Below are 24,903 nucleotides of genomic sequence, written 5' to 3' on the forward strand. Positions count from 1 at the left end.
AATTTTGTTGGGTTTTACACAGAATATAAATATTTTCTTCAAGAAAAAAAAAGGTATTTAGTTTTATGTGTGTGAATGTATGTGTTACTTCACACATGTATACGTATGTGATCACGCTACAGAGGTTCTGCTGGAGTCCCACAATCTTAGTAGCAGAATTTAGTGCTTCAGAGTTATTTCAAGGAGTTTAGATCAGACCTTTGCAATCGACACACTCATAACTATTGCCAAATGCCACCATTGATAAATTTTGTGTCTAGAAATAGGCTGTTTATTTGCATAATTTACATCTTGATCTCGTATCACAGTTTTGCTGGTTTGTTTTTTTTTAAACTCCGGACCAAACTCAACTTCTGTCTCCAAAAGGAGAGAAACCTTATTTGCAACCTTGAAAGATTGCAAATAAAATGGCTATTTTTATATTACCCTCTGGCATTCATGTTTATTGTTTCTTCCCCTAATCATTCTTTCATTGATTATGTACCTGGAGTTCTTTATCCTGACTAAAGTTTTAGAAAGCATCACAATAATATCCATAAGGAAAAATAAAAATGTACTCAGTAGGCTTTCAGTTCAGCAGATTTAGCTTTAGCAGTAAAGAGTGATTTTTAAAGTTGAGTGGAGAGGCTCAACTCTCAACAAGGCTGAGATTACGTAGGGACTTTTGATCAAATTATTTCATTAAAAACATGACAAATCAAGCTGTAAAATATACATTTTGTAAGTTTTGTTGTTATATCTTTAGATTTAATCTCACAATAAATTATAATAATGAGTCAATTTGGTAATGCTTTCTTTATTTGTGGAGATGTTTAACTTAAGCTGATCAAGTGTGCTTTAGACCCTCTTTCTTGCCTTGTTTTTCTCTCATCTTCTTAGCCCCCCCATTTCAGCCAGGTCTCTATTGCTTCTAGTAAGAATTGTAATAATAAGAAAATCTTTTTTTCTGCTACTGTTGTGCCCATATTTGGTGGTGAGGATGCAAGAAGCCTGCCTAGATGGCTCTAACTGCAATTAGGGCACAGAGCACTTATTTCTAAGCCATCTTCTGTCTGTATACACTATTTCTTGGTTCAGTCCAAAATTTCAAGGATAGTCTCATAAACACAAAAGTGGTCATGTAAGGTCGGAAAATTCAAAAGAGCAACTCTGTATGTGCAGCGCTTTCTGGTCCTCTGCTGTTAGCTCACCATGGAAACAAACCATGCTGAAGCTTCATGATATTCAGTTTATGAGAACGTGGTGTTATTTGAAATGTAGCAAGGTGTTAGACATCACAGTAATCCAAACTTGGCATGCTTTCACAGGAACCATATAATCAAATAAAGTAAGTCTGGAATATGCTTCCAAAGGTCTTCTGTGTCCCAGAGCAGAACCACTGCTCTTAACTGTTCCATGAGATACCTATTGAATAGGTTCAGTTACAAAGATTTTGCATTTTGGACACAATTTATTGTACTCCTCCATTACCCTTTCCATTGGAAAGTTTCTTTTTCAGCTTTTGTACTTTCTTCCCATACGGCAAGACTGATATGTCATGGCTAGGCTTCGCGAACGAAGATTTGGGAAAGACTGATATGACCATCTTGATAATATTCCTTTCATTCCTTTCTCACTTGTTTAGCTGGATATGGGTTTGTAAGGGCAGTGGTAAATCAAATTTTTGTCATTCAAATATTTGGAGACCTTTCCATAAGTGACTTATCAACAGATATGTGATTTCTCACATTTGGATTGGCTGAGAGAGTTTGATTAGTATAATTACTGTAATTTTATTTGTAATTATTTTGGTACCATGTAGATCCACACTCTTGATGGATAGCTTTGGTTTCTAGCTTGCCGGGCGGGTGTCCGGATGAGGAATCTGTGCTTCTGATACTTTGTATAAGCACTGCTTTACCAGTGAGTGCTGTTCTAGAACAAGCAGTAATCACAGGTATTGAGGCCATGTTGCTGAGAACACAGCTGCGATGGGCAGGACACACCTCAAGGATGAAGGACCACTGCCTCCCTAAGATCTTGCTCTATTGTGAACTTGCCACAGGCTGCCGCACGAGAGGAGCCCCAAAGAGAAGATACAAGGATTCCCTGAAACAACATCTCAGCCTTGGCCATACTGATCACCATAACTGGTCTACTCTGGTCGGGAGGTCTGGAGACACACCATCTATAACGCTGCTGATGCTTTTGAGAAAGCACGCAGGATCACTCTCGAGGAGAAAAGACAACCCAGAAAGATTCGTGCTTTGCAGAATATACCACCTAAGGAGTCTTTCTGCTGTGCCTTTTGCAACCAGATGTGCCTGTCTCCTATTGGCCTTTTTAGCCACCAGCGTGCTTGTAACAAACGTGGGTAGAGCCCTTCCCAAATCTTCATTCGCGAAGCCCAGCCAGGACATGACACCAGTGAGTGCTGAGTGGTATTAATTGAATATAAAATTTAAAGGTAGATGTATTTATTTCTGCCTTCTAAGTGGTTAAGGCTATTTTAGTGTAAATGTTGTTTTGGCATTTGTATTTCCCCTCTTATTTTACCTCTCTGTATTACTTAACAGAACTAATCAGTCTTCACATCTGTCTTCTCAAAGTTGAGGTTCTATTCTGGGAAACTTGCTGTTGACTAGAACAAAATGTCTGCGTGAATGTTTCCTTCTGGTTTGTATCTGCCTCACTTTTTGGTTTAGTTTATATATTGATGATGATTTATGTTAATAATTTGATTAATAATCTCTGTGATGAATTCATTGTCTTTAACTTTAAAATTTCCTTTCAGAATTCTATCAGTTAAAACAGTTGCCTTCTAACAGCCACCTAACAGGTACAATGCTTCTCTTGATACTGTGTTTCTTTCCCCTCCAATTTGATCTCACTTTTGATCTTAGTACAAATGGAACTACTCTTGCTTCCATTTGCATCAGTTCCTTTCCTATTTATAAATTACCAAGTCATCTGTTATTCCACTTAAGCCAACGCAACTTTTTTTCAGGCTGCTTTAATTGAAAGTAGGCTTCACAGCCAATAAGGGAATGTCTACAATGGACAGGGTTGCAAAATTCTTTTTTTAACCAAATCCTTTCAAATAAAAAATATGTACACTTCCTACTGTATGTGCATAATATTATATAAACATAAAATAATTTTAAGTATTTTTTTATTTCTGGATTCACACATGGGGTGGCTGTATTGATAGTTCTTTTCCCCTGCACACTTAAATAGCTTTTAAATATCTGTTAGCAATTTTCTTTAGAAATAGATCATACCAGTTTTCATGCGGGAAACTGGTACATGCCACATTCTGTTCATGTAGAACTAAGAGAGTGGCTCTTCTGTCTAGCTATTACATGTCCCAGCTTTTTAAAAATCACACCACACGGAAGAATATAGCAGTGTCAGGACATTTGTGAGCTTGCGTTGCTGGTATTTTATGTTTGCACTGGTTTTGTTTCATTGAATAAATTCAATTAGCTACTACATAATGTAAGTAGTAGGAATGTAGTAGAGTAGATTGCCTGCTCATGTGTTTACCAAAGGAAAGTTAATTTCAGGCATATGGGATGAAAGGAAAGAGGTTGTCATGTTGGAGCACAACTCTGGTGTTGTGGGCCCCCATCTCTCCTAACCCTTGACATTTGCATTCTTCAGCTGGTCCGAGCTTTGGAGAAAGCATTTGGGTTTGCTGTCATGGACCATGTTATGCATGGTCTGACATGTAGCCCTAATGACCAATACAGACTGATGTCTGAAGAGTTCTGCTAATGCTGCCAGGAATTGAAGCAAATCACTGTTATGGGTGTTTGGTTTCTAGTTTTTGGTCAGCTAAATAATGGGCACAGAAAATGAAAGAGTTGTTTTTGAAATAGTGTTTAGAATCCATTAAACTAGGTTATGGAGAGGGAAGCTAAATTTGCTTTATAAAATGAAATATGTAAACTACTAAGTTATTAGTGCCCTGTATTTATTTAGCATCCTTTACATGGGGAAAAAGGAGGACACCGAACAAAAAAAAAAAAATTGCCAAAACAATTAGAGTGAAAAAAAATCTGGTAATTAACTATTATTTTTCACAAAACTAGTCTAATTACAAATCAGTCATGGTAAAATGAAAGGTCAATAACTACAGATGCATAATTTCTCTCTGATAGATTGCTGTTTGAAAATAGGTTTATGACAATTATGTGATTAATTTCCTTTTATTAAACAGCGTTATGAGACTTCATGTTGCATTCGTCAGTTTATTACTGTTACTTTTTCTCTTCAGTTGCAAATTAATCCTGGATAACATCAGGGCAGAACAGAAGCTCAGGTAGATTGAGGATCACTTCTTCTAGTGTTGTTTGTGTTGCAGGGAAGACTGCAAATCTGAATCAAAATCAGAGCCTCAGTGTGCTGAAACTGGCAGTATCAGCCTAAGAAAACAAAACACACTCATACCATCACCCCCACCTCAAAACAACCAACCAACCAAAAAACCAACCATGTGCTTTTAGTCCAAGGAAACAAGGGCCAGATCCAGAGACATTCTTATGTTTCTGAGATGAAGCACTTGAGGAATGTAAGTTAAACTTGGATCCAGAACAGCTTTCTCCACTTTCCACCTAACCCTCAAAGCATTCCGCTTTTTTATCTTGAAATTCCCTGGGGACAAAGATACTATCCTGGACAAACACAGAATTTTCCCAGCCTTGAAAAAGTTCAGCAGCCTGGGGATCCAGGAGCCAGGTAATCATTTGCACAAATTCCTGTAGTGTCAATGTAATAAATGTTTTCAAACATACTCAATGTTCACTTAATCCTGCCCTGTAGAGTTGGGCTCAGTACTACACTTAGTGGCCACTACCACTTTTTGTCCTCCTATCTAGCAACCTGATGGTAGAAGTACTTGGGATGGTAATGAACTGTCCAAGAATACTGCCTCTTCTTTTTGAGCATAATATAGTTTCAAACATTTTAGTCTCTTCCAGGTTTGTGTTCTACTACTAGGCAAGGCTGCGGGGCACCCTGCATCTTAGCTGCTGAGATTGTGCACATAGAAAATCGTGGCTGTCGGCAGCTGCTAATCTAGATGCAGAAAACAGACAAATCTTTTTACTTTGAGTATTGGCATACTTTGATGATGGGTTGAGTGAAATCCTTCTTCACGACCATCTAGTTTTCTTAGAAATTATATTTCTTGAGATGGGTGCCCACAGCCTTAGCTATCTAGTCCTTTGTTTCTACTCTAATAATTTTTCAGTCTACCACTCCTAGGAGAAATCAGGCAGGTTATGTGGCTTGGATTTCAGTTACATACAGGATTTCCTTGACTTCATGGCCTTTCCAGTATGGCACATTTGTCCTAAATTGTCTTTGCATGGCTTAAAAAAAAGAGTGTTGTTCACTGAGGAAAATGGGAGTTTGCCTACCCTGTTGAGTCACCTGGAGAGATTGCTGCTGGAAAGGAGTTGGATCACCTTAAATTTGAGATTCTTTGAGTAGTGCTAAATGCTTTGCTACTCCATTTGGAAAGATTATAAGCTGCCATGCTGACTGACTATGACATTCATTAGAGAACTTTCTGGACAAATATAGTCAGTGAGACACAAAGGTTTAGCAGTATCATTTAAATGCTATTAAGGAGTGTTGAATAGTCTTGTCTTTCTGTCACCATCTTTGGAGGATTTCATACAACTATGCATAATTCTGGGCTTCTTGTTGGGAGCCAGCCTGAGAAAGGACCCCCAACAGGTTATAAAGGGGCAGAGGTTCTCCTGAAATAGCTTTTATAATAAATGGAGCTATGTAATCATTTGGTTAACTTGTTATTCAACCAGTGCAGAACAGTCCTTGGCCTTAAATCCAGCTTATCATCTTGATATGTTTCAGTTGCATGGTGCTACCAGTGAGATGACTCTCCTTTGACATATTCAGCCATTTGGAAACTTATTTTATGTTCAGAAACTTACTTGACGTTCTGCAGGAATGTCAGAGTATGCAGTCATTTGAAAAAATAAAGTAGGGATTTGGAGTTAGAAAAAGAAAAGAATCTGGTTGTCTTCTGGCAAATTTTTGGTTCTGGTTATCTACAAAGTATACACCTCTTGTCAGTATAAATAGGGAGTGCCTGTATAAACATTCTTGTTTCGCCTGTTCCACATAATAGTTTCTCGTATCATATTTCTTTTGACCTCACTATCTGAAACCAATTACAGGAGATCCATTTGGGCTGCATCTATTTTCATAAGAAGCCTAGGCAGCAGTGTTTTTCTCAGAGATGAATATCAACATCAAATATCCTTCTGAGTGCTTTGTTATTTATGTTTCAGAGAGATTTTGTAGCCTTCAGCTCTCAAGAATGTGTCACGCTGTGCTGTTTATACATTGACGATATTAATGGGCGTAGATGTCATTTTTCATTTTAACGTCTCAAATGCAACAGGCTGATAGGTTAAACATTCCTGATTTTAAAGGAAAGATATGAGTGACATCTGTTTCCTAAAAATACACATATATTTACTTTTTAAAAACCAAAGTAATGTTTACCATCTTTTAGTGACAGCTTTCACTTTATTAAAATGATAAAACCTTAAAAATAATTTGAAGTCATGCTTACATTAAATAAAAGTGTTTGGAATAAAAAATTAAAGCAAGTTATATCTCACAGTATTATTGCCAACAAACTGCAAAATCTACAGCAATTTATCAACTTTAATAGGGTAAGTTATGTGCAATTAATTTTATTTTTGTTCTGCTTATGTTTTAGCTATGCCAAAGCTGCACAGTAGATATTAAGAAGTAGTGTTTCCAATAAATATTTTACTAGAAGACACAGTGAGTTCTGGAAACCATATGCCCAAATTTCCTGCTTATATAGCTATTACTTAGAGCATTATAATGATTTTCATTTGAGTTATTAAAATAATTTCTAATCCTCAGTTCTTTTTATTGCTTTTGTCTACATTGACTTTTTTTTGTATAGTTTTGCTAATTTAGATAACTTAATTAAGGAAAAGTGCCTGCTAAATGTGAAACAAATGTTATTGGAAACTAGATATGATTTTGAGTGCCTTACAATCTGTTCCTTCTTCTCTTAACTTGAGGTAGGACTCAACATAATTTTGATCTACCAGATTTATAAGCATTTGTTAGTTCGTCTTAATTATATTGTTTTTAAACCACGAGTTATTATCAAATTAGTTCATAGAATTTTATAAATGACACATAGGATGTGTGTTTACTTGAAGTTTAGATGTTTATGAATTTTGAAAGATACTTTCAAGTTGTCGATTTATTGGCAAAGATTTAATAGCAGCAAATGAATTGGTAGAACTAATGTTTTATAATCTCATAATCTTCAGTTATGAATAATGTCAGTAATAATGCTTTGAAATTAACAGTGTGTTTCTGGGAGGTTGTTTACTGAGTAGCAAAATGTAAAGTTAAGCAGCACAATGGGAGAAAAAAGTACCATATGATGACTTCTCTAAGAACAAAGGCTGACAGTGATTTCTCCTTATGAGTTTTAAATCATCTCTGATCTCTTGAAATTGTTTTCTGTTCTTCTTCTATCTCCTGTGTTTACAATAATCTAAACTGCCACAATAAGATCACTGAAGTATTCAGGTAGTCATCATTTATAAGACATTCTGTATTAAAAGATAAGCCTTTACTCCTTTAGAGATATCCCAACCAGCACATATGAATCAAAATAGTTTAAGTATTAGAGCCTTTTATGCAAGCATATCCTGTTGTGCTGCCTTGCTTTTTCATGAAGTGTGACTCTTTTTGTAGTTAGCTGTAGGAAGTCATGCTTTCTTAGTCTGATTCCACGGGAGTATGCTACCCACAATTTGAAATCATAATGTCTAGCTTAAGTCTAAGATACAGCAGACTATAATTCTCTAATTTTCAAGTACTAAAAATGTACAGCTTTACCAGATACTTGCTTGCTTGTTTTATTGTATTGACTTGAGAGGACTTTGCTGCTAAAGATTAGGACAATGAAACAACTTGCCAAGTTTTCCACTTATTTGCAAGTGTACACCAGCATTATATCATTACAATTTCTTTTCCAGATAAAGGCCATGCAATGAATTTTCTGTGGCTGCTACAAATAAAAAATTATTATCTTGATGGTTTTTTTCCATTTTCAGATCTCTTCTCTGCTTCTTCTGGCAGTATTACACCAAGCAGTGAGGTTGGTTTTCCTCCACAGTCTCCCATGAATTTGGAAATGCAGTAGTTCTCTTGCTTGCATTTAGGTTTTCCTTTCAGAGAGCTCTAATGATTGAGAAAGATTATAAATTTGTCACAGATCTTCTGTTCTTGCCTTAAATCTGTGTTTTGTGCTTAAACCACTGCAAGAATCCTGGTGTCCCTGAAATGAACACTATATTTATGTCTGATCTCAGGCAAAGGAGGATTGGCCTTTAGGATCTGCTCAAGAGCTTGGAGTACAGAAGAGATCATGCTATTCACATAAGAAAGAGGCTATCTGGTGGTTCCTTGATAACAAAATATTTCAAGTGCACTTTAAAATATGCTAACTTTTGTTTATTTTTGGCGGAGAGAAGATAGTTCTGTCTGTCTCATTGCTTAGGTTCAGAGAAATGTATAGTCTTTGTAAAGCTGACCTGTAATTACTTGAGAATTTGATGAAACAATACGGGGATTGTTGTGGGAATGTCTTCAAATGTTAAAAGTCTGTTCTGCAAACTTTGTATCAGGGCCTTCTATGGGGAGATGAATCAATGTTGTTAGGAGATGGTGCTAGTGCATTCACTTTGTTTACTTTGGTTTTCTATGTCTGCCTGCCTTCTCAGAAAACTTGCTTGGAGCCAGACTGTAGCAGCCCTCTCTCTGTCTTTTCATAATTGATCAGGGGATGACTGCCTTCCCTGAGGGTTAAGACGTGGCAACTTTTTCTGTTTGCTCAGCATCTCAATGCAGTAGTTCAAACATTGTTCACACCAGCTGGCAGTGTAATGCCATATGCACATCTTGTCAAAGCAACTGTTGTCATGGATACTAGAAACTATCTTAAAAACCAGCTCATTTGAGTCTAATCAAAATAGTACCTTTCTTTATCAGTTGAGAATCTTTATTATTTTAGGGAACATTGATCAAATGGCATTTATTGCAGTATATTCCATCTACAGTGGGTTTTAAAAACATAGATAATAGTGTGATGTATTGTAAAGCTGTAACTGCTATTTACTGAGCTGATTTTTTTAAGGGGGAAAAAATGAGTTCTCCAGGTAGTTTCAGTGGAAATGTTTTGAATAGTTTTTATTTATAAATAAATACTACCTTATAACACTTGACATTTTAAAAATAATTTTATAGGGGAAAAATAATATAGATCAGCATTCTTTGTGTAAGTGGAATGTTTGTTTACATTTCATATGTTTAACTGTATTTTGCTGAGTTGGATTGAAAACGTAAAATAAATGAAAACATCATCTATTTTGATTGGGATACTGTCATCCCTGAGCCTGATCTGGTTGGTTGAGTACTAATTTCTTTGTTCTCTGATTTTCCTAAGAATGCAAATTAAAACCACTCATTTTTATTTGGCATTAAAACTGCACTCTTTTTTTATCAAATGAGAGGTTTCTCCTTGAATTGTAAGTACAAAAAGTGTTTTTAATCTTCAATGAATATCCTTATTAATTCACTTTCAAGATAATCTGATGTTGATTTGTCAAATTTAATTACAGCTTCTGGTAACACTTGAAGTCTACTTGCTTTTACTTCAAATTGTAATATGAAAATGCAAATTGAATGATAATTTGCAAGGGAGTGGGCATTTTAGTTGAACACTCAAAGACAAGTTCCTTGTGGAAATGAGGCTATTGATGCAGTTTATGATTTTTCCTCTTCAAGCACTTCAAACAAATTAACTTTATTTCCTGCAGGATTTCATGTACATCCATAAATTCTAGTGAAGTCCTATATATGTACTTTCAGAATATTTTTTTAATGTTTTAAGTAAAAAAAAACCCTGAAGTCTGAAATCTAGCAAATACAAATCAAATAGGAGGAGATTATGTTTGTTCAATTGGACTTTTACCTAACATTAGCAATGAGTAACTCATTTCTTTCTAGGAACTGGTTGAATTTATTTGCTTTTTTTTTTTTTTTACTTTTAGGCGCTCCAGGCAGCAAGGCAGCTGCTTTTACAGCAACAGACAAGTGGACTGAAGTCTCCTAAGGGCAGTGAGAAACAGAGACCGCTGCAGGTTAGTAAAGAATCTTTGCTTTTGGGGCCTTAATCTCAGGGAAGAGTGCTTGCTCACACGTAAGGGATGTGTGCCAATTCCTGTACTCTTAATAGCATGCATGTGCTTATTCACATACTGGAGGTTACAGGCTTCTTGCTGCTGACTTCACAGAAAAAATCCACTATAGGTTACAAAGGCCTTTTGTGACTACAGATGCTTAAAAGGTCTAAGACTCAGTTCAGTTGCTTTGGTATACATTAATTCTTTATAGACACATAATGAAGTTGGTATGGGATTTTTATACATACAGAGATTAAATTGTAAAAATGTGTTAAGAATAAGAGTAAAACATTATCTGGGGGAAAGAAAACCCTAAATCATTCCTTGGTACTATATCTAGGTAGCAAACAGAGAAGTGCTCAGAAACTTAACAACACAACTACATAAAAATATGAAGGAGCTGCTTCTGCCATTTTAGAAAAAAATATATGTCATTAAGTTTCACACTAAGATGTTGTTGGGCTTCAGATTGTGTTCACAATAGAATAGAAGGTCTGTTACTGAATAGTTATTTTAAATGCATTATTAGTAAAAATATAAAAAGAGTTTTAGCCTGGGAAAATTTTATGAGTGAGTCTTTTTTGTGGTATTAACTCGTTTTTTCCTTATTCAGAGTTCCATATGAAATTGCATTCTGCAAAACTTGTTCTCTCTTTCATGTAGACCAAATATGAGTGTTTAACTGCTGAATTATATTTTGTTACAGACAGTTCTATTTTGTTCAAAAAATTAAAAAGCATCCTATCATTCTCTTCCTCACATCTATTTTTCTGGGTGTGCCTTTATTCTCTTGGGTCTTCCCCTGTTTTCTGATGAAGTAGGATTTTTTTATCTCATTTTTAGTTTTAGTTGTGCATAATGGAGGACCCCAGGCACTAGAATTTATCTTTTTCTCCACCGGGGAGATGTGAAATTCGTTCACTTGTGCAGTTTTTGTATGTTATTCATATTGTCTCCTTTTCTTTGTAAAACTTGGTGAAGCAATGTTGGGCACAACAAACAGTTCCACATTCCTGATCAGCTTTCTTCAAATATACTTCTAAAGCTGTATTTATTTGCTCAGAACCAAACAAGAACTTAGGAATATGACTAAAGAAAGTGGAAAAAAGGAAAACATCTCATGTTGTCATCCTGCTATGCTGTAGTTTTAGTCCACTCCAGAGACTTGAGTCCTGGGACCTTCTCGGCTTTCCATTCTTCACCATTGACTTTGCTTTATATCAAATATCTTCTACACTAAAGGCATACAAGAAGAGTAGCCATAAAATCAGAAGCTTATGAACCACATAGTTTTTTAAAGTTTTTAGAAGCAGAATTGGTGATCTTGAATTAGTTGAATAGAGGAAATTATTGATTTAATAAATACTGTGAAAGTAGTTTATTCTGCCACCTCCTTGTACTGAAAGATAACATTGACTGTCCCAGAAGTGTACAAGATCCATCTTGCCCTATGTCCTGTCTCTAAACTAGATTACACAAAACACTAAGGAAAGTATATGAAACAGGCAAAAATAGTGATATTTTCCCAGTATATATTTTCCAGTGATCTTACTTGAATCCTACACCTTGTAAACCAAAGCAGTTCAGGAGCTACAGACTTCTCTGTTCACATTCTCCATCCATTCTTAAACCTTGTTTTCAAGGCTAAAGAAGTCTGAGGGTGCACTGTTTGTGGTAAGCGTTGATGAAAGGATAGAAAACCATGTTTGGAAACAAAAGGCAGCCATACACAGGACCCAGAGGATGATGAGATGAGGAGAGGGAGTCTTGTGCTTTCATGCTCCCAAAGCACTAACCTTGGCCTGATGCCTTTAAGTGCCATGGGTTGGTATGTTGTAGAGTTGTGCTGCATCAGTTTCCCAGGAGGAGTCAGCATCTCATGAGTCACACTTGTGAGGCAGGAAGAAGAAAATTAAGCAAATAATTTTATTTTCAGAATTGTTACATGCTCTCTAAAGCCTAGATTACTGCTCATGTTTCCAAATTATTCTTCTATTATCAGCGTGTACACATCGCCTCTTATTGGCCTTCAACACTTTATTTGGTTCATTTTTAAAGGAGAGGGGAAAATGGAATTTGCTCCCAGACTTTGGTTTATGTATCAAATACCATGTAAATTCAGGTATGAGCACAAACTCCATTTTAATTTTGTTATTTAGTGAAAAGGTTGTTTTGAAAATGCGTCCTTGGAGCACTTGTATTTCTGTCTCTTAGTGTTCATTATTCATTATGTAGTGGAAATTCATGTTTTGAGCATGTTTCCTGTTTGACCAAATACTGTAATATGGGTCATAAAGTTGTACAGTATTATTGACTTACTATGCCAAATTTAATGGCAGCTTTAGCCAAAATCTTCTAGCAGTAGGAATTGCTAAATGTGTATAAGGTTTATAAGACAAAAATAGAGGTTTATAAGACAAAAATACTTGTACTTGTGTTTGTGCTTAAGAAAACAGACATCTCCCAGTATTTTATAATACTTTAAAATTAGTGTGTATCTAATTTCCTCTATTTCAGAGCAATTAACTAATCTGGCAACTGGAGATATGTTAGAACAGATTTATAAATCTAGTAAAAATGTAATAGAACTTTTAAAACTAACTCACACATCTGCTGGCAAATTCGGGTATTAGGTAAGCCTTGCCGTTGCATCTCTTGTGCCCTGTATTTTGATGTAAACCACTCTATTGTTCCACATGCCAAAGAGGGAAAAAAACACAGTACTTATTTTAGTGGCCGTCTTTTTCTGGGGGGGAGGTAGCATATGGTGCTTTTATGTATGTTGTCTCTGTTATTCCATAATGCATCAAGTATTTTAGTGACTTACAGCACCTACTAGCTAATCAGCAAGTTGAAAGCTGATTGAAGAAACCTTCAAATTTGTGTCCTCAACTTTGCAAAAAAAGGGTGTTGGGTAAGTCGTCATGTTCTACTGTGCTTTACAGAGGGGATGGTTTTAGGGGAACTGCTGATATTTTGCTAGAATAATTTAAGTGTCTTTTGTATTCTCATGGAAAACCTTTATAAATTTACTGCTAACTATGTGATCTATTTTAAAAGTGGAATGTTGTACTGGAAAATGTTTTTGTTTTAGTTTCTGATGCAGAAGTTACCCTTGTCTAGTAGTTATCCTATATATTCAGGGACAGGAGGTTTATATTTAGGTTGTGAGTTAACAGAATACCTGCAAAAACTACAGTTTTAAATAGACACTTGTCTTGATCTACTATTACTTTGATTTGCATTTGTCTGGGTTTCACACTGCAGATGGTGTAACCATTAGCATGTCTTATGTAAAACAGAAGAAGAAAAACATCCCTTTTGACAAGCTTGAGTACCAATTTTGGTAGTGATTTTACTTTCATATATAGATATCCGAATAAATGTATTTGAAGCATGTTTATATATGCCATTCATTACACTGATGCACCGATTGAATGGATCCAATCAGTACATACATTGATTAATGACATATTGCAAAATAGCTGCAGAGGGTTTGTGATGAGAGTTGAGGATAATGTTAACCTGCATATGATGAGTTAATAGCATTTACTTCTTTACTGTACATCCAGCAAAACATTGCAGTAGTAAGGTTAAGATTTTTGAAGTACTGTTTTTTGTTTCAGAATATTTTTCTTTCCTGGAGAATCTGTGATAGTGTTAATCCATGGTGAAGTGAACTGATTGCTTTCAAGGATTTCTCTCCTTATCACCAAATTTCCATATTAGGCATGACTGGTAAAATGTCACTTTGGCTCTTAGAACCTGTAGATCATTCTCCTAGAGCAGAAAGTCACTGTCCTTGTGGTCACTGAAGAACCCGGTGTCATCTATCTTGAATTTTAAAACTGGAAGCTTTATTTTCATGTTACATTTACAGTCCTGAGTGAAACTTGTGGTACTTCAAGAACCTCGCTGAACACAAGCATAACCCAAAGGCAAACACTGTCAATTTTCTGCCATGGAAGGGTGTTTGTGTGCAGCATTGCAAGTATTTCCCTTCCAGGTAGGCAATCTTGATGCTTAGACTGATCTGTCCATGATACACATCTGTTGTTGTCTGCATAGCATAGTGATTTGGACACCTAGTTGTGATTTTACATGTTTGCTCTAAGAGCTATGAAAAGGCTAGTTATTTTTATTCCTTCTAATGTCTCTAGAGCAGTAGCTTATTTTCATTCAGTCAGACTTCAATTAGAATAAATAGGTAATTATCTTCTGTCCCATGAATTTGTTAGGGTTTTTTTTTCCTTCAGGCTAGGAGATTTGTTTCAACATCATAGTAATGCATTCTGTAAGAGGATGGCATGTCATGAAATCATGACTCCTGGAATCAAAGGGTTAAGCTCAGTGTGTACCAAGCCTGTTGTATAAATATCATGCTGTATGGAGTGTTGAGTTGTTATGGTAAGCTTTGTTTATTTAGCATGAGCACTTCACTGAAGTGTAATCATTTGGTAAAATTTGGGAAAAGTAAGTATACACTTAAGTTTAATTACTTAATGTTTATTGCATTACTGCATAGTATCGGAGGGATCTATTACTTTTAAAGATATTGAAAATGCAAAAATTTAGCATGGAAAATTTAGGATTAAAAGATATTCATAGTCTCTTTTGCTTTACTCTCCTTGCTTTACTCTCTTCTAGTTTGGTCATCTCCCTTTGGTTATTGATATGGGTCTGAATTTAAAATTCATTACACATAATAAATAACCAAACATATAATTTATATTGTAATTTTTAGTTACTTTTTTAAACATATGTAAGGAGCTGATGAGAGATAAGAAATAGAGAATGTGGAAAAAAAGAAGTGAAACCCACTGCTTTTAAGTTATATCCTTTGATTTAATGTACATGGACTTCAACTATGCATGTGTAATGTCAGAAAAAAAATTCCCATTTTAAAAACAGCAAAAGAATTGTTATGGATGTAACTTAGAGAGCTTTCTTTGCATTACATTCAACAAAAATAGAAATAAATCTAACTGTTCTAAAACTGTCTTTCCAGAACTGTGTGTTACATATTTCTGTTTATCTAACGGATGCTGCTAAGCATAAGAAGTAGGAGGATTTTGTACATGGTAGAAAGCACTGATTTAGAAAGATGCAGATGCTTAATATGGAGTGATAAACAGTCTTTCTCCCTCTTGAGTATAATTCTGGAGGAAATGTGTGGCCTACATATAAGCAAACATTGAGGCTTGGGGTAAATTAAATTTGGAAGATAGCTGCCTGAAAATCATGAGTCCCATTTTCCCTCGTAAGTCTCTTAGGAAGAATATGCAGTTATCCTCTAAGGTGCAGAAATTTGCATCAGTGATACCCACTTTAAAGACACGGGTAACGCCAAGAGATGGAGAGAAGGCAAGGAGTTATTTTTAGGTGAGGTGTAGGGGGAAGGGAAAGGAGAAATAACCATATTCAAGCTTACATAGTGTAGAAAACAGGAGTTCCACTAAGGAGAGGGATAAATATAGTAATAAAGAAAAAAAACTTGGAAGTTTTTTCTTTCATTTACAGTGGAAGTGTCAGTATTACTAACTTACTGGGAAATCTTATTTATATAGATAGTCTGCTCCCAAGACTTATGTCCTGTCTTTGATAGCTTCTTTTACTTGTGAAAACCCATATTTTGCATCACATCCCATTCACTGTAAAATCTTTCACTAATAGATTTACTATAAGACACATTTTACTCTTGAAAATTTCCAATATTAAAAAAGTACATCTATTAAGGAAGTGACACTAGTAAATAAATCCTTTTTAATTTAAAGTTTATATCAGTCACTTTGAGGTGTTATCTTTTATTGTAATTTTCAGGTATGTAAAATATTACAGAAGAAGTTATCACATAGTGATATTATGCAAGTGCTGTTTACAGGTATTGAATATGCAGAATACTAATCAGTATTATTATGTGATCAGGGATTTCAGGAGGCATTTTAATGTTAAACATATGTCTGTGCAGAGTCTGACGTGTCACTCTATTACTGTGACTGTCCAGGAGTTGTCACCTACACCACTAACACATCGTTCCTTTCCCCCTTTCTCTCTTGTTGATTCTAGTACTTCTAGAGGACTGGGAGGAAAGGGAGAACACACATTTCTTCACTCAGATTTAGAAAGGCAAACCTTCGGAGAGAATGCCTTGGTCCTTTCATGGCAGCTTTTACATGGCAAACCAGCAGACTCATCTTTCCCTCAAGGTAGAACGTGCAGCCTGTCTGACACCAGGAAGTAGTGCTGTGCATGGGATAAGTGGTCTGGATTTTATATAATGAATTATAGGAGTCTCCAGGTGCTACTGAGAAGTTTGTTTGCCTTGCTTGAGCAGCTTGAAAGCTCTGTCCCCGCTAGCCCTCGTGGTGCAACCAGCACACATGGTTGCGATTGCTCTTCTTTGGGCTGTGTGAGTAGTTGCAGTGCGATGCTGGGAAGTGTAGGTTTCCTTGAGCCACTTCTCCAGTCTCTTGCAACAGGTTGGATCAGCCTGATTCTCTTACCAGCTGGCTCATTGCCCAGAAAAGCTTGTGAAGAGCTGAGAGGGAATGTGTGAATGGTTCACCACTCAGTGTGCGGCTCTATTAAAGGGTCTGCTCCCAGGCAGGGCCCTAATTGTGCCAGTTTAGGATCTCACCACTCACACAAGGGTCTCCTGATACTCTTGAATTTGAAAAACGCATTAGTGTACGTTGATTTAGCATTTACCAAAGCAGGAAAAGCAACCGAACAAAATATTCTGTGAATGCTCTAGATGGGTGTAGATGTTTTAAAATTGTTTCTAATTAATTTATTATTAAGGAAAGTCTGTCTGTTTTTTTACAGCCAGAAGGTTTTTCATTTCATCAGGCAATTATAAAAGTCAAGGAAATTTTCTGACAAAACCAAAGCTCTGTGACTAAATAATGAAGGTTCTTCAGCCAATAGTAGCATATGCAACTTTGCACATGAAAATTCAGTCTCTCTCCACGGCTGTTCAAGGCATTCCTTGAGCAGATTACTTCCCATACTTTTTGGATTAATTTTTGATTTGTGAATTGAATTCTTTACTTGACATTTTCTAATTGTTAGACATTTTGTAGTTTGTGCCATAGTTGTCCAGTTGCTCTACCGAGCAGGCTGACTTTACTGGGAGTATGAGGAGCAGGCTAATCAGGAATCTGAATGTATGCCAAGATCAACAGAGATGTTAATTTTAGTTTGCCTTCACTTGGGCTGTATACATGCAAAATTGTATTAAAAACTGTTAAAATAATCCAAATGATCATGCAGTTCACAGTAATGCTATAGAAGAAAATCGTTACTGTGTGTGCTACTGAAAAAGCAGTCACATAGTGCAGTGGAAAAGCATAACAGCCCATCTTGTTGTGAAAGGGGGTTGTCCAGCAATTGCCACTTTGATATTCTAAGTCTTTTTATGCCTTCTTATGCTTCTAATATGATTTTCTTCAGATAAACAGATGAAGGTGTTATGAAAGAGAATTAATGGTAAAAAATTTACTAAACACTACTTCAGTGCTTTACTACTTGATTATGTGAAGCTTTGAAAAGCAATTGTATAATAATATATGTACAAAGGGAACTGTACAGTGTGTCAGCAACATCAATATGCTTCAAGGATCTTACCAAGAACCTGAAGTATAAATGAAGAATGAGATTTTCCCCTAAGTGTTCACAGTAAATCCATTTATTCAATAAATATACTCTCAGTCTTATAGGAAAGACAGCCTCCACAATATCGAATGAATGTAGTAACACAATGTCAGAAAAAAATATCAAAATCAACTCTGTGCTTGTAAAAGTGATTTCTGAATTGATGCAGCTGTACTATAGTGCACAGATAGCTATGGGATGGATGCTTGTGAAAAATCAAATTACCAAATCAAATTACCAAATTAAAGTAAAATATTTCCTAATAGAATATGTGGTGTGAAGTCATAGGCAAAACAATGTATGTTTCTGTTTTAAGAGTAGGGTAGGATACCATGAAAAGCCTCATGTACCTAAGGTAAACATGAATGAACTATGAAAAAGAAAGCTTGTCACTATGCAGAGAAGAGAGTTTCTGGAATACTGTTCTGGTAGAAGTGCTGGCACCAATAGCCACCTCCCATACACACTGCCTACTTAAGGATACAGCCTGACCAGCTTAGAAAGGGATTTACATGATGTGAATTAGAGTAATTAAGAAAAAAAAAAAACTCAGAAAGTATCTTCTAGTTCTGTAGTGTTATGGGATTTTTTGTTGTTACTGTTTTCTTAAAAAAGGTAAGGAATCATTGAAGCCATTAGCAAAATTCTAGGGAACAGAATAGTGTGCTGATCTCTCAATAAGCATGGTGCACCATATCAACAGATTATTTTAAAGGGATTTTAATGCCTTCTTAAAATTATAAAATTTACATTAAATACCTTAAAGAACATGATAGTTTATTATTTTTTTCAAAAGTTAATTTTATTGTCTGTATGGCCTGTTTCATGAATAGAAAACACTGAAGACTAGATAGTGACTGGAATATAGTAAAATACAGGTACCATACTAAGTTCACAATATTTCATCTATTTAAATTCACTTTCAGTGTATGACCATTTTCTTTATTTTAATCCTCACTTGTTAGATTACAACAAAAGATAGTGATTTCTATGAGCCTAATCTAAGTAGCTGTATCTTTCACATCCTTTTATATAGTCTGAATTTTTTCAGGCTCTTAGATACAAAAATGTATTGACTTCATAATTATCAGTAAGACTTGTAAGAAATACCACTGACTTAATAAATATGGGCATTTTTAATAGGAAGACTTTCATTCTAAAACTAATTTGCTTTTCATGGAAAATGAAACAAGAGTCAGAATTTATTTTAAAAAAACCCCACCAACTTTCAAAATATTTTTTCTTTGAAAAATACCTACTTTCATGATGTTTTAGAGTGTTTATAGTGTTGAGGTGGTTGTCTCACACTGCCTGAAAATAAAATTAATTAGTCTAACAGCCCACTTATGAGATCATTATTATTGCAGCCATTTTAGAGCCTGGCATATAATATGACCCAATAAGTCTCAGAGTCAAGATTAAGAGAGAGGGCTCTTTTCCACATTAAGAAAAGTCATGGTAGTTTAGCATTTGGCAAAGTAGTTTAGTCTAGGAAAATGTTTTGTTTTGTTCTGGTTTGCGGTTTTTTCTGGGTAGAGAATACTTGCGTAGAGTTCTTTGAGTGAGTATTCAATCATTGTAATTGGACTGGTGTGGTACAGTTTGACTGTAATACTACAGCTAATACCTCTATAAACAAATAATTATGACTTTGTGTTTGATTCTTTAGAATATTTGTAAGCGCTATTGTATCAGCCTTAATATTTGTAACTAATAGTATCCTAAAATACATCCAGAAATTATACTGTTTAACAGGCAGCTGTTAAGACTAATTTCTTAATCCTCAGAGATTTTGGTAACATTGTCAAGATAAACTGAAATATGCCAATTGATTATAGGACCTGGACTGTCAATATAAGATATTTATCAAATTTCATTTGATTTTTTTTATTTTTTTTTTTTTTTTACTGTGAGTATAGTAAGAGAGTAGTTATAGGAAGTAGTTTTTGGAAAGGTTTGAATACAGTAATGACATCATCTTTAAAATAAGTTCCAGTATAATGAAAACTCACAAAATGATTTGATAATGCTTTTATTATGTGTGGAATCATTCAGCTTTTTTAAATGAAAACTCTAATTAATTTTACTGATAGCAGAATTTGACCCCTTCTTGTATTTAAGGTGGGATCTAAATGTGTCAGAGATGTTGATACGTGATTTGCACAGAAATTGGTTCTCAGTTAAACCTCTGTGAATGTCAAAGATTTTAGGATGAACTCATAAACAGAATCATATTTCAGGGAAGAATCCTTGCTGCTTAAGTCACTATTTTTTGTCTGTAAAACTCTCAACAGAAATTCTAAAAGGGTTTTGAAAGCCTTCGTTTTAACTGGCAGATCATTTTATATTGTCCTTGTTTTTCTGTTGGTGATTACACCAAAACCACAGAGCCTTTAGAACGGTGCCACAAAAAAGGTGAATAGGTTGTTCTTCCTCTTTTCATTCTGGGATGTTTATTGTTGTGATTTTCATTTCATTACATATCAAAATTTTAATGTTATTATTAATTATTAATTTTCAGGTTTTTTTACATAAGAATAATATCCTTTATAGAATCATAGTTAGTGTGCTTCCTCTGATAGAGAAAAAACAATGAGGAACGGTTTTTATCTAGACACTTGGCCTGACCACCAGTCCACGGTCAAACACCCACTGTTTTTAAAATTAAAATGCAGTAGATTTCATCCTCAGTTTTGATCTCATTGTTAGGATGAAACTTTTATTCTTCTTAGTAGTTATGAAAAGCTTTAGGTTAGAGATTTGGGTCTTCTTGTGTTATTAACTGTACACAATTTTAATGTGAGTCAGATACCCAGAGAGCATACAGTGCATTCGGGCACCACTAGCAGAGTACAAGGAGGCAAAAGAACTGCAGAGGCCCATGGAGACATGCATCATTGACGTACCTATTGAAGTGGGACTGAACAGCAGGCAACTAGTTTATACTCGTACATCTCTGAGTGTATTTCATGCCCAACTGTGTGAGCACAAGGTATAGGTATACATTATTTACACTTTTCAGGGAATACCAGAATCCATTGGCTCAAGTTTTGAATAATACTGAGTAAAGGAGAAGGAGATATGATCCATACAGATCCTAAGGTATCTCTGCTCTTTTTTTATCCCTCCATCTCTTGTAGTTCATTTTTTGTGTTTTATGCCTGCAGAGTTGCCTTTTAGCTACAGCTACAAGTACTGAGGGTTCACAGGATGTAGTTGTTCTCTTGCAGTTCTTGGAGTAAGACATGAAATTAAACTGAAAGGATGATGTAGGTTTTCAAGCAATATATATCCAAGCTCTGGAGCCCATCTCTATGTTTGTCACTGTGGTTGTTCTCTCTGGACACTGAGTATTGACCACTGTAAAGGCAGCCCAGTAGGCTAAATTATTATTTGGTTTCATTCTCTGTACCATTCTTCCATCTTTTCAAGCACTATCCAGAAGCCAACATATTTTAGTTCCTGATGACTTGCTTTTGGCCATCCAAGTGACTTGACTTCCCTCGAAGAACAGTCTGGTTCCACCAGCAAACTTCACATGTTACAAATCACAGTCCATTGGACTTCTCACAACTACTTTTAGTGTACTTTGAAGACTAAAGTCCCTAAAAGTATCTAACCTTTCCCAGTCCAACCTCTTAAGGAACAATTTGCTTTGTGATACAATACTGACATCAGGATGATGCAGTGTGCATTTTGCTAGCTATGATTACTCTGCATTGTGTTGAAAAGATTGGATTAGTTTGATCGCGCTCAAGAAAAATAGTTAATCCCTTAAACAATTTCAAGCTACCTAGCCACTTTCTAACACCACAGAGTCAATCAGATGCTCAACGTGTCATGATATGAGAGTGATAAAAATGGGCTCTTCAAAAAGAGAAAAGTAATACCTCGGTTCCATTGGAAGCAGCTATATGGCTCTTCCATTAGTTTGTAGCTATGTTACTACTTTGACCATACAGGCAGTGAAGCCTAGATCTTTAGATTCTTGATCCTAGATACAGGATTGCTGTGTCTTTCCAGTTGTAAGGGAAAAGGATCTTCCAAATTTTATGTCTTCAGTTCCTATTCAAATAACCTACAGTCAATAAAAAAAGGAGAAAAAGACTGCCCTCTGTAGAAGTGAAGGGAGCATTTAAAAAAAAAACCACAACACAATTCTTAAAGTAGGTTCTGTTCTTTTGATGTATCAGTCTATCACCTACTATTAAGTTAGTGAAAGCAACCATGAAACACTGTATTAAAGTTAGGTATAATGGCTAATTTTAATTTTATTGTGGGGTATAGTCCACATACAACCTTATATAAAATGCTGCTATGAAAATAGACAAAGTACAAGTCTGTTATTGACGGTCTCCTGTTCTGAAATAAGCTGAATTTCAAAGCCGTAGAAAGTTAAGTTTGTGCTAAAAGAACATGACAAGGAGTAACTTAGTGGCAGAACACAGACCTAGCTTGAGAGAATATTTATTTCAATATGCAGTTGAGACATTTTTGTTGTATTTCATGTATTTGGTATGTTTCTGGCTATACTGATTTGCTAATTAAAATATCAGATATACATTTAAAAACTAATTGTTCAGTGTAAAAGTAAATCTTCTATATGTTTAATCTCACTGAGAACAATTTTATCCCCCCTGATTTTCTTCCAGCTCTGACAAAAGCAGCAAAGAAATTGTACTAGGAGGTATTAGAAATTAAAAAATATTTTGAGTTTCCCTTTTCCTAACACCAATGTCTATGTTTCCACTCTCTCAGAGATCCAAGAGAGGAAACAGTACTTGGTATGGTTATGATAAAATGGCTCACCTCAACCATAAGACATATATGAAAGATTAGGGTATGATCTTACTCCTAGGGGGCAATTTATGATTTACATCTCTTACATTGAGGCTAATTTTAGATAAAAGATTGTGCCAGTTTTTTTGCTGATCAACTCTCCCTAGTGTAGTCATCCATCCCACTCTTCCTTTGATAAGAGTGTTTATCATTGGGAAAAAGTATGAGGGGAACTGAAGGCCTCATCAGGAAGAATAGCAGCTTTTATAACCCTCATGGAAAAGTGTGCGTACCAAACTCCACAGAGATTTCTTTCAAGAATTTTCTGAGTTTTAAAATGACAGTACAGCTTTGCATTTGAAACGAACTATGAACAAATTGATGTAGGTATCATGTTGTGTCATTTGATGCACTTGTCAGGGTTTTTAATCTAATATTAAAAGATTTGCAATATGTTGGGCATGTTATCCAGATTCTACATGTTATTATATTGGTAGAATTATTTTAAAATAAATTTGATGATATTTTTGACTTTTATTTTTTATTTGTTCTTTAGCAGAATCCTGGTTTCTAGTAATGTTTAACATCAGGAGGTGCTTTTCTTCCTAAACTGGGTATTTTGGATGTACAAACTTTGGTTTAATGTGCAGGAACTGTTTAACTTTGTTCTTTCTTATTTTGTTTTGTAAGTGTATGTGTGATTGTGTTTTGTGGTGTCTAGAGGTATAAATATTAGTTGACATGTCTATCTGGTTGGGTAGGATATAGCAAACAGTGCAATTTCTTCTGCTACATCAGCACAGAGAGTTTCTGAGTCATTTGACTCAACTACGGGGATGTTTCTTAGTGTGCCTAAAACCATGCTCAGCAAAGACTGATGCAGTATCTCATCCAGTCAACCTATAAAATAATGTTAAATTATGAAATTTGTTTTATTTCTTTTTAGCCTGGAGAGGCTAAATATTTGGTGGAAGAAAGGAATAGGAAGAAATTTCCCAGTCCAGAATCCTGCTAAGTCACCTACTAGGAAGTACCAGACATCTGTATCAAAGTAAATGATTCCCAGGAGGTATGCAGCGTGGCCTCTGCTTCACATTGTAGAATGTCTCTCTTTACAAAATCTTTTTTTCCTTTTTATTGTGTTACAGGAAATTGATTACTATTAAATTAAATATACACAATTTTAATATCAAAAAATCTCAAAATAATTTGTCTAATTCTTTGCCCATTTTCATTTCTGATAACAGCTTAGCATGGTCCTACATCTTGTCCAGACTGGTTATCATTTTTCTCTGCTGCAGTGCCTGATTTTGCTGATCATTAAGATGCCCACTTGTTTGTACTGTAAGGCAAGACCTGGAAAAGCAGTGTCAACTCATGTTGACGTGACAGCTTCAGGCAGATGCCATGCTCTTTTCTGCACTGAAAGAATCATATAAAGTACAATGTTATCTCTATTATCACTTTAATATAAAAACTTTTACACTTTTTGATAGCCACCAGAGGAGCTGATATCCTATATTACAAAGCTCCTGTGACTGAGTGATGATTCACTGTCAGAATGGCTGAGATTGTTCAAACATGGCCCAACAATTTATAACTGGACTTTATTTTGGTGATATGAATTTTATGTGTAGCAGAGTATTTGATCATGGATCCCAGGTCAAAAGCATATCCGTCCTAAATATTTGTTCTAAAACATAGAAGAGTCTTCTCTCCTTTTAGCAAAACCATCAGTTTAGAGGTTGTAGACAACACCCTCATTAGCAACACAGGCTCTGTAACAGGTTATTTTTCCTGAGGAGGCTGTGGAAACAAGAGCATTGAGTTCTGTGTCTATGCTGCTTATTATTCACTAAAAAAGAATTTAGAATTAGTATTAGTATTTAGCATTTTGCATTTGGTGTTATCCTTCACGATCATCTCTGTATCAGGCATGTGTGATGTATTCAGTTATTTCCCACATGTGCTGCCTTTCCGTCATCTTTCTTTCTGTTTGAATGAGTTTAACATTACAGAATGGGGCCTAATGACAGTCAGAATGTATAGGAAGAGGAGAGTCAGTGTATTAAGTTACTCAATTATTTCTTGTTTGTATATCAAAAAAGGAGCAGCATACATGTAGAAAGAATGTGTCATTAGTGTGTGAACTGTCATTTTGAGTTATCAGTCAACTGTGGTTATGTTGTTCCTTTCACGCTGCTGGCACAAA

The 24,903-nt window shown here is 35.4% G+C and overlaps 1 protein-coding gene across 19 annotated transcripts in view; it reads left to right on the forward strand.

Moving 5' to 3' along the window:
- The window catches only part of FOXP2 (forkhead box P2), a 408,792-nt gene that overhangs the window by 279,995 nt on the left and 103,894 nt on the right, over window positions 1-24,903 (forward strand). For 18 of the 19 annotated variants that reach the window (XM_064656006.1, XM_064656022.1, XM_064656003.1 and 15 more), the window contains one exon: window positions 10,128-10,217. In XM_064656006.1, the coding sequence (XP_064512076.1) occupies window positions 10,128-10,217 (90 nt within the window). Of the gene's footprint in view, window positions 1-10,127; window positions 10,218-23,637; window positions 23,761-24,903 lie in introns of those variants that run through there. The other variant, XM_064656021.1, reaches the window with a different exon arrangement.

The sequence above is a fragment of the Pseudopipra pipra genome, chromosome 5 (assembly GCF_036250125.1).
Source record: "Pseudopipra pipra isolate bDixPip1 chromosome 5, bDixPip1.hap1, whole genome shotgun sequence".
NCBI lineage: Eukaryota > Metazoa > Chordata > Aves > Passeriformes > Pipridae > Pseudopipra > Pseudopipra pipra.